At 63.4% G+C, this 9,647-nt stretch overlaps 3 protein-coding genes across 3 annotated transcripts; 1 reads left to right on the forward strand and 2 right to left on the reverse strand.

The window, feature by feature from the left end:
* Positions 1-278: 278 nt before the first annotated feature.
* Positions 279-1,829, reverse strand: EMIHUDRAFT_445001 (hypothetical protein; the record flags this gene model as incomplete). Its single annotated transcript, XM_005771468.1, has 5 exons — positions 279-487; positions 558-647; positions 722-1,014; positions 1,088-1,174; positions 1,250-1,829. 5 exons carry the CDS (start codon positions 1,824-1,826, stop codon positions 431-433), a joined length of 1,104 nt encoding a protein of 367 aa, XP_005771525.1. The 3' UTR covers positions 279-430.
* Positions 1,830-5,210: 3,381 nt separating this feature from the next.
* EMIHUDRAFT_75551 (hypothetical protein) lies at positions 5,211-6,233 on the reverse strand (the record flags this gene model as incomplete). The annotated part of the gene is made up of 1 exon (XM_005771469.1): positions 5,211-6,233. The coding sequence occupies one exon, from the start codon at positions 6,231-6,233 to the stop codon at positions 5,211-5,213; it is 1,023 nt and encodes a 340-aa protein (XP_005771526.1).
* A 2,107-nt stretch (positions 6,234-8,340) lies between these two features.
* EMIHUDRAFT_445002 (hypothetical protein) lies at positions 8,341-9,568 on the forward strand (the record flags this gene model as incomplete). The annotated part of the gene is made up of 4 exons (XM_005771470.1): positions 8,341-8,357; positions 8,439-8,889; positions 9,071-9,103; positions 9,334-9,568. Coding segments are annotated over exons 2-4 (714 nt in total), but the record flags the coding sequence as incomplete, so codon positions are not given.
* Positions 9,569-9,647: the final 79 nt, after the last annotated feature.

Raw genomic sequence — 9,647 nt, forward strand, 5'->3', positions numbered from 1 at the left:
AGGGGAATGGAGCACACGCGGCCCCCCGCCCTTCCACGCTTGGTAACGACGCTCGCGAAGCCCTCGCGAAGCTTCCGAGGGCGGCGCCCTGGGCCCTTTTGCATGCACACCGCCTCGTTTTGCGAGAGCTACAGCTGGTACAGGCGCGCTCGATGATGTAGTTTTGGACGCGGGGGAGGAGGTGCGACGGGGCTGTGGGAGCGGCGCCGAGCGTGTAACGTGCTTTGGCCCGGCGCTGTCGTTCGCGCTCCGTTGATGCTGTTGCATCGCGTGTGTTCGCGTTCCGTCGGTCTCTCTATAACTTAGAGCACCCGCACACATCACACGTACGTCCACCGCCACGGCCGCTCCGCCACGCGCGCCGTCGCGTTCGCCGTCGCCTCCTGTGCCCACACCCTCCACCTCGCCCGCCGGCCTCCGTCGGCAGCCGTCAGCAGCCTGGGGCAGCGCGTGCCGTTGACGCGCCTGTGGGCGGCGGCGCCCCAGCCTACTAGCCGCGTGTCTCGGTGGATGAGCGGCACGTAGTCGAAGACCAGCCCCGCCGGCCGGAAAGTCACGGGTCGCAGGTCGTCGCTCGGCTGCAGCGGGCGCGGCGGCGGCCACCGGCCCGCCGCCTGGGCAAAGGCGTTTGCGAGCCCGTTGAGCGCCTGCAGCCAGGCACCGTGGGCCGTGCTCCGGAGGACTCGCGCAGGGGTGCAGTTGAGCGGAGGGTCTCGCGCGCCTGCTCGGCCGCAAAGTCGTTTCGCGTCTCCATCGGCGTGATTGCGGCGTGCCAAGCCGGCAGCAGCGCCGCGTCGATGAGCGGGCACATGATCTCGATCAGGTCGGGCGTGTCGCCGTTGGGCAGCAGGCGCTGCGACGCGACTCGCTCCCGTCCCGCGACCCGCGCAGTCGGCCGCGTGAGCCGCGAATCATTGTCGCGCCGTGCGAGCTCCGCCATGAGTGAGGTGCGGTCAGAGCCGCGCCGGCCGCGCCGCACAGGCACGACGGCGGGCTGCGAGAGGAAGGGCGCGCCTGGAGTGACGACGGATGCGTGATTGATCAAGGCTGCAGCACGCGCGTCAGCGGGCTGCGAGAGGAGGCGCGCGGTGGGCAACCAGGGCGCGGAAGGCGGCGAGGTCGAGGAGGGAGAGGTCCAGGTCCGAGTCGAGCTTCCACAGGTGCGAGTACACACCTACCTCGCAGTGAGCTCGTCCTGTGAACTGACCATCTCGCCGCGCAGTCTCCTCCTGCTGCGGCGAGGGCACGCCGCGGCGCTGGCCGAGCATCCAGCCGACCGTGGTCTGGAGCGCCTCGAGGATACACCCGGTCCCGCGGACAAAGCCGCGGTGCACCACCCGCGCCTCTGCGAACCAGCGCTGCCGGCTATAGCGGAGCGCCGTCTCGTCGGCGGGCGAGCGAGCGTCGAAGTGGAAGACGGAGAAGTCGAACGGCGCCAGCGCGATCAGCATGCCGCGCAGCAGCTGCTGGCTGTCGTGACGGCTGTTCACCATCACGTGAATTAGCCAGCGCATCGGGCCGGGTATGGAGGGCTCGAGGAGAGACAGCTGCCGCTGAATACGCCTCAGCGGCTGCAGCGCCTGGCACTCCGCCGAGTAGTGGTCCGCCGAGGCTGGGTCCTGATGTCGACCAGATCGACCAGAAAGCAGGCTGGGGCCAGTGTCTTTGTCCTCCAGCAACCGCGAGCGCCTGAGACTGCAGGCGGCGACCTTGCTGGCGCTCCACCGCAGCACCGAGAGAGCAGAGCTGGAGGCTTTGGCGAGCTCCTGCGCCTCCTGCAGCGCGGCCAGGCTGGTCGCCCGCTGATCGTGAAACGCATCGGTCATGAGTACTCGTCGCCCTGAATGGTTGCCCAGCACCCGAGGGTTTTATACCAAGCTGCCAACCCTATTCACCCACTCCGGGCCCTGGGTTGGTTGGGTGGTCCCCCACTCTGCGCACTCCAGGCCTCCAGATGTTGGTTGGTTGGTCCCGCACTCTCCGCACACATATTGTCTATTACACACATAACCACAAACCAGACAGCCCCTGCCCCCTCCCGACGCGGGGACGCCACCACCCTCGCCCAGGGATCTACAATGCTGTCTTAAGGTCCGACAGGTTCGGCACCGGGCACCGCCTCGGTATACAAAATGCGCCTGCGGGCGGACCCTTACAGATCACAGATCATTACACACATAACCGTTTTTACACAGCCTTGTCCTTATACGTGGCAAGCACCGAGGCAATTGCTGCCTTCGCTGTTGCCTTAGCCCTCTCGGCAATGGGGTCGTGAGCCGCCGTCACCGCAAGCGCAGCGCGCACGAACCGCCACGGGCTGCCGCGAGGCCCGGCGCGCGGTAGGCCGATCACTGAGGCAGTCGTTGCGTCCAGTGCGCAGTGGTGCGCCAGGTCCGATGAGGTCGCAAAGCACGGGCATCGTGGGCGCCCAGCCTTAGGTCACTCGCAGATCTCGCGGCCCGCGCGACACTCTCGCAGATCTCGCGGCCAGCGGACACTTCCGAGAGATTTCTTCGTGCTTTCACAGGGGGGGGGGGGGGGGACTGGTTGGCTGGTCCCGCACTTCGCGCACTCAGGCCCGGAAACAGTTGGTTGGTTGGTGTGGTCTTTTGCGCACAGTGCGTGAATAGGGTTGGCAGCTTGGTAAAACCCTCGGGTGCAGGTTACTCAGGACACCATCCCGGCGTGAACACGACGAACTGCCCTTCTCCGATGCACGCGCGGCACGCGCCACGGCGCGGCACGTGCCGCCGTCTTTGTTTGAAGTAAAAAGTCGAATCAGAGCGGTGTCGGCGTTGTCCTGAGTTTTCTCCTTCGGACCGCCCAACCGGGACCGCTCCGGGACGCACGCCGGCGAAGCACCATCAAGCTGCTGTACGGCCGCGGTATCGCCTCCCCTGGCTTAGCTAGACTGAGATATATTGTGCACAAGGTTGGCCTCTACAATATATACACTGACACTCTACCTCCCAGAGCTCGTCCCGGTCCGCCACGGCCATCCTTGGCCTCCGGAGGGCCCCCGGCCGCGGCGCGGTGCGGCGGCGTCACAAATCCGACCACAGAGCACCGGGACGCGGTCGGGCGATCTGACATGGTAACGGATAAGAAGAGAAACATCCCCGGACCGGGACGCCGGCGGTCGAGTCGGGACACGCTGTGGTTCAGACGTCCCCCCCCTCGACGCAGTCGAGTGACTGACATGAATAGGGAGGAGAAAGTGTCCCCCACATATCACCACAGACGCAGCACAGGGGCTCCAATCCTGTCCGCCGGGGCCTCGGCTAGATCTCCAGTGGGGAGTGCGAGGGCTGGATCGACTGCAGCGAGAGTGTGGGTTGTGGACCGTCGGGATAGCGTGTGGCGTAGATGTTCTCCTGGAAGTAGAGAGGCTGATGTCTCTCGCCCTGCAGGAAGGAGAAACTCGGACGGGAGAGTGAAAACTCCTCCCTGCGGCATGTGCGCAGAACGGGTTGCGCAATGTGCGGCATCGTGTTGAGGGCTCGGGAGGGCAACGACGGCAGCGTTGCCGAGCTTGTACAGGGGCCTCAATCCTGTCCCCGATGGGGTGCGCCTCTCGCCGCGCGCGTAGCAGTCGGCGCGCGGGTAGCCTCAGAGATGCGCAGAGCGAGATGCGGTTATCAGCAAACCAAGCCCTGGGCTTGTGGATAGCGTGAAGAACTCGAGATCGCTGGGATCTTGAGCCGCCGCTACCACGTGCAAGCCCCGCCGAGGTGCGGGCGAGAGGGCGGCCCAAGCCCGAAAAGGGCCCGCCCTCGGCCTTGCTCTACATGGTAACGGATAAGAAGAGAAACATCCCCGGAGCGGGACGCCGGCGGTCGAGTCGGGACACGCTGTGGTTCAGACGCAAAGGGGGGGGGGCATGGTCCTGACCGCCCAAGGCTAGCCCTACCATAACCCAAGGTCTTCCCAGAGGCGGGGGGGTATGGTCTCGAGGTGGGTTGGCGCCACCATACCATACCCGGGAAAAGATGGACCCTGGCAGAAGACATACCAGGTGTACTGTGCTGCACGAATGCTTGCCCAGGTGTGAACAACACCTCGTGACCACGGCGCCGCAGGCGCCTGTTGATGGGTCCAGGTGATAGCCATGGATGGGCAATGCATACGCCTAGTTGGACCTCAGATCGCTGTCCCTAGTCTCGGAGGGGGGCTTGAAGCTAAGAATATTTTTTTTCACGATATACAGAAAATTTCCGCTAGAGCAGGGATGGCCGCCGAGCCTACCAGACAATACCCCAGAAAAAGTTGGAACCCAGTGTGCTGTTAGAGAGGCTTGTATTTTAAGAATTCTTTTCCCCTGACTGCTCCCTCACCTGTCTCCTCCCATCCCTCGTTTTCTGTCTTGTTCTTTCTGAAGAGGATCGGGGACGTGCAGGGGGTGGGGACCTGATTCCTGCTTTGCTGTTTTCTTTCTTTTTCTGCCTCTGATGTCAAGAATCACTGTCTGTGTAGTCTGTGAGAGTCTCGCGATTTCTTGTGTTGGTTTACAAATCTCTCTCTCTCTCTCTACTCTCTAGTCTTTGACTAAACAGGTGTGAGATCTCGAACATTTTTTTTTACATTTTGAGGCGTGAACCGCGCCCTCAGTCGGCGGCAGATCTGAGTCGCTCTTCGCGACGTAGACGCCGCCCCCGGACGGCTCGTCTATCCACCACTGCCCGTCGCGGCACGCGGGTGTTGCGATAGATGTAGGCGCCGTTCTCGTGCAGGAACCAAGTTTTCTGCTGATCGGCCAGCGATCGCCAGCTCTCCGCTGTCGGCCATCGCATACTCTCACAGACGGCGGCGAAGCCTTTTGGAATCTCTGCGGTCGGGCTCTTGGCTGCGAATGTGCCAACCACCGACGGAACGCCAGCCTGCACGATCCGCACCGAGGGCGCCATGACCTGAGCAGTGCTTGCAGCGGGAGAGCAATTCTCGGAACTGGCTCGGCCGTCAAAGAAAGAAAAACACGGAGCTTTCTCCTTGGGTGTGCGCTGTGCCACTGTGTTCGTGAGTCACCCATCTCTCCCAGAGATGCTTGCTCTATTCATTTATTATGCTTTTCCACTGTCTGTTTTCTTTCTTTCGTGAAATGCTTAAAGCTGTGGGGGCGCGCAACGATCGGCTCTAGATTTGATTAGATGTGGTCTATCCGATACTCACTCACGTATACAGCCACCGGGGGATGTCAAATCACGCACTGAGGCTCACAGCTTCCACTCCCCACACGCCTTCTCACTCAACTCCCACAGCATCTGGCAAGAGGCGGGGTCCTTCACTTTGGCGGACAGCTTCACCTCCACCGCCGGACCCCACAGGCGGATTACGGGACCTAAGGGACCGGAAGACGGCTCTATGCACGCGCCCGACGAAACTTCGCCGAGGCAACACTGTAGCAGCGGCATGGTGGCCTCCTCGGCCGATTGCAACAAACACTTGGTAAGCTGGAAGAAAAGGCTGTCGATCAATCCAGATGAGGCGAACTTTTCAGCCATGCCGGTGTAAGCGAGACCAGGTGCGGCGCAGACGGCCTTGACGGCTGAGCGGCGTGCCTTGAGCCGCTCGTGGATTGCCTGGGTCGCCACAGAATTTGCGAGCTTAGTCATGTAGTACCGCCTCCAGCTGGGTCCAAAGATGAGGTAGTTGCCGTTGCCGCCGAGCTGGCCGCCATTTGGGCCCAGGTGCTTCTCGCTCAGTGTTCGAGGGAAGTCGCGTGCGAGCGACGAGTGGTTGACGATGCGAGCCTCGCCACGCTGCTTGGCTGCCATCTCGAGCAGGGGGAAGCACTTCGTCGTCAGCAGAAAGTGGGACAGGTGATTCGTTTGCATCTGAATTCCGTAGCCGTCCTCGGTCGCAAGATCAGAGGACGAGCCCACGCCAGCGTTGCAGCACAGCACGTCAACGCCTTGGGCGCCGAATTTCTGAATGAGGGTGTCTGCCGCCTTGCGAGTACTGGTAAAGCTCGCGAGATCACACTCGATCGTCTCCACCGTCGAGTCAGGCACCAGATCCCTGATCTGGCGTTCGGCCTTACTTGCTCGGCTCGAGCTCCGGTTCAGCATGACCACGTGGGCGCCCTTGCGAGCGCACGTCAGAGCGCACACAAATCCCGTGCCAGACGTGCAGCCAGTCACGGCCACCACCTTGCCGGTCGCGCCAGAAAGCTTGGACACGAAGATCGGGAACCATTTAGTACTCGGCTCGCACTCGAGCACGCCGCCCGACGGCATCGAGTGTGCATGTACCCTCCTCGGCGGACGCGCGGAGAAGGCCTGCGTCTAAATGCGGGCTTACTTCCTCTTGATCACAGCGGATCGTGATCCGAGCGGAAGGGAGAGCTAACCGCCTTCTCGGAACAGAATTTTACGAGAGCTCGCTCTACAACACTGTGCAAAGAAAGAATTTTAGAACAAAGCTCCCTCGCAGGTGCCCAGTGTCGTGCAAAAAGAAAGAATTTTGGAAGCCGACTCGCTACAAAGAAAGATTCGCTCTCACCTGGCAACCCTGTCTGCACGTCTCGCGCGCGCGTGAACAGGGCTCCAGGCCCCAAATGACGTGTGAGTGTTAGAGTTGTTTGGTATTGCTAAAAATCTCTCTCGATGTCGAACATTCCTCTACACGCATGCCCAAGCACGCCGCAGGCTCCGGTGAGGCCGCATGGGGAGCGCAGGAGGTCTCCCCGCCGCCGCGACCAAGTGCTCGACACGCCCGGCATACACAAGTCCAAGGCAAGCCCCACACAAGAACAGGGAGTCCTCCTACCGACTCCGACGATGGCCACCACTCCTCAGAGGAGTATTAGGGGGCGGGTCCGTTCCAGTCCAGGTCTGCCCTGCGTCTAGGGAGCTGTGGCCTGTGGGCGGGGGCTAGGGGCCATTGCAGGCGCGGGGCGGGGAGTTACTTCTCAGAGTAAGTAGTTACTTCAGGAAGTAACTGGTTCAGATAGACACAAGGAGGGACGGTTGTCTAAATTCTTTCGAGCTGGCGGAGTAGGTGCTCCTGCCCGCCTCCGCCGTTCCACCTCCGCCACCACCCGTTCCGCCACCGCCCGCGCCTCCTCCCGCACCTCTCTCCCCCGTGTTTGACTGCGGCACCAAAGCCGGGCTGCCGCCACCACCGGCGCCGCCTGCGCTGACGCCGCCGCCGCCGCCCGCGTCCAGGCGAGCTGCTTCGCGCGGTGTCTGATGAACCCCGCGCGCTATGTCCCGGGGGCGTTCGGCTACGTTGGAGCGTTCGGCGGGCTCCTCCTCGTCGTGTCGAACGTGGAGCGCATCACGCGCCTGATGGACGGCTACGTCGATAGAACGGCGCGCGCGCCACAGAACATCGCGCCCGCCCGACACGCCTGCTCTCTCTCACCCCGCCGATCGTGTGTGTGCAGAACGAGGCGTTTGCGCTGAAGACCAAGGCCGCGGCCAGGGTGGCAGAGATGAAGTGATGCACGTCACGAGAGCACACGCAGGGGCCGAGGTGTGTGTCTGTGTGGGCTATATTATACGGTAAGGCACGTGATACCTTCACTGAGAAATTGAATATGAGCGACGAGGGCGCCCTGTCCGCCCGCGCGCTATCCGTTTGTGCTTTTTTTGACGCGCACCACGCCTGACAAAACGCGCGTCCGCGGTCAGCGGCTGTGCACCGTGTGTGGACACCAACACACCACCCCCCAGCCACCACCCCTCGCGTTGGCCGTTGGAGCACTAACCGTGTGTCACCGTGAGCACACTTGGGGTGCAGTCATTAACCGCACGCCCAGGATCGGGGAGCTAAGAAGCGCCCCAGTTGCCAGACGATAGCCCTAGCCCTGGGGGGTGCGCGGTCGCAGGGCCATAACACGGGTCTCCTCCGAGGGTTGGCTCTGGCCTCTGCGCTCCGGGTATCCCCAGCGGCGGATTTTTTCCCTCGCGCTGTGGGTCCCCTTAGCTGCGGAACGCCCCCTCTCCTTGGAGCTAGCAATACGAGAATACTCTCCGTGTACCAGGTTTCCCCTCAAGCTTAACTGCAGAACGCCCCCTAGTCGTAGGCGTCACCAGTCACCTTGGGAGCGGAGCTGCTCTTAGTCCTAGAAGATGTAGGATTGCGAGCGTAGGTGCTAGCAATCGTACAGAGATGCTACGATTGCGAGGAGTGCTGCTCACAATCCTTCGACTTCACTAGGATTGAGAGCGGAGCTACTCAATCCTAGCGGTCTACAAAAGAAGGTTCACCGCCACTGCGCAGAAAGAAAGAAAACAGACAACCCAAACGAGGGATAGGGGAGGAGGACAGGGTCCCCACCGCCACTGCGCGCCCCCGGAAAAATTCTTTCCCGCGGCGTGCACCCAAAAGTGACCACCCCACAGCCCAAAACACAGGTGCTTGCGCGCGGCTCACCGCCCCTAAGACCCGCAGACTGCCCTCGCCGCACGCCTCACTACCTCCCCGCTCCGCGCCAGAGCGATGGACGACGTCTTCACGGTGAACGAGGAAGCTGTGCCGCCGCCGTCCGAGGACTTTGGCGCGCCTCCGGCTGAGGGCGGGATGGACCTTGGCGCGCCACCGGCGGACGATTTCGCCGCGCCGCCGGCCGAGGGCGGCATGGACTTTGGCGCGCCGCCGCCGGACGATTTCGCCGCGCCGCCGGCCGAGGGCGGCATGGACTTTGGCGCGCCGCCGCCGGAGGATCTCGGCGCACCGCCCGCTGAGGGCGGCATGGACATGTTTGGCGCGCCGCCCCTCGAGGCGCCGCCGGTGGACGGCTTCGGCATGGAGGGGCTCGGCGCCCCAGCCGACGGGGGCATGATGATGGACGGAGGCATGGGCGGAGGCATGGGCGGAGGCATGGACGGAGGGATGTTGGGCGGTGGCATGGCCTCCGAGCCCCCGCCAGACTTTTCGATGCCGACGGCGCGCCCCCTCCCGGCCCCCTTGCCCCCCCCCCCCTCCCCACCGGCGCCCCTCAGCGGAACGACAACACACACACACACACACACACACACACACACACACACACACACACACACACACACACACACACACCACGCGCGCACAACGACTCTCGTGACCCCCCCCTCCCCCCCTTCTGCAGATCGGGCCGCTGGCCGAGTACCGCATGGCGCAGGAGAGCACGCCTTCCACACTCGAGAGAGATGAGAATCCCGAGACTCTCTCCCCCCCCGCCCTCTCCCGTCGCCCGCCTCCACCTCTACCCCCGACACACACACAGCCCTCCACCACATCGATGGCATGCGCCGCTGCGAGTCCGCCTCGTTGGAAACACCCACCCCAGGCCTTGCCCCCCCGCCGTCGCCGTCCGACGCGACGCCCCTCTCTCCCGCTGTGCGTGCGCAGGAGAACAAGCTCGCGGAGCGTGCGGCCGCCGCGTCGGCTGCGCTGGCCGAGAAGGAGGCCGAGGCGCGGGGCGCGATCGAGCAGTTCTACGCCGAGCGCACGGCCAAGAGCGAGGCCAAGGCAAAGACGAACCAGGAGGAGGCGGCGATGTTCGTCGCCGACCGCGACGCCACGATGCTGTCCGAGAGCTGGGAGTCGGTGAGGCCGAGATTGGCCGAGATTGTGGCCGAGATTGGCCGATATTGGTCGGTCGTCTCGAGGTTAAGAATCGAGGGCTATGCCAGAGCTAGGAGCCGTTGCCCCCCCCCCCCCCC

The sequence above is a fragment of the Emiliania huxleyi genome, assembly GCF_000372725.1.
Source record: "Emiliania huxleyi CCMP1516 unplaced genomic scaffold EMIHUscaffold_383, whole genome shotgun sequence".
Lineage (NCBI taxonomy): Eukaryota > Haptophyta > Isochrysidales > Noelaerhabdaceae > Emiliania > Emiliania huxleyi.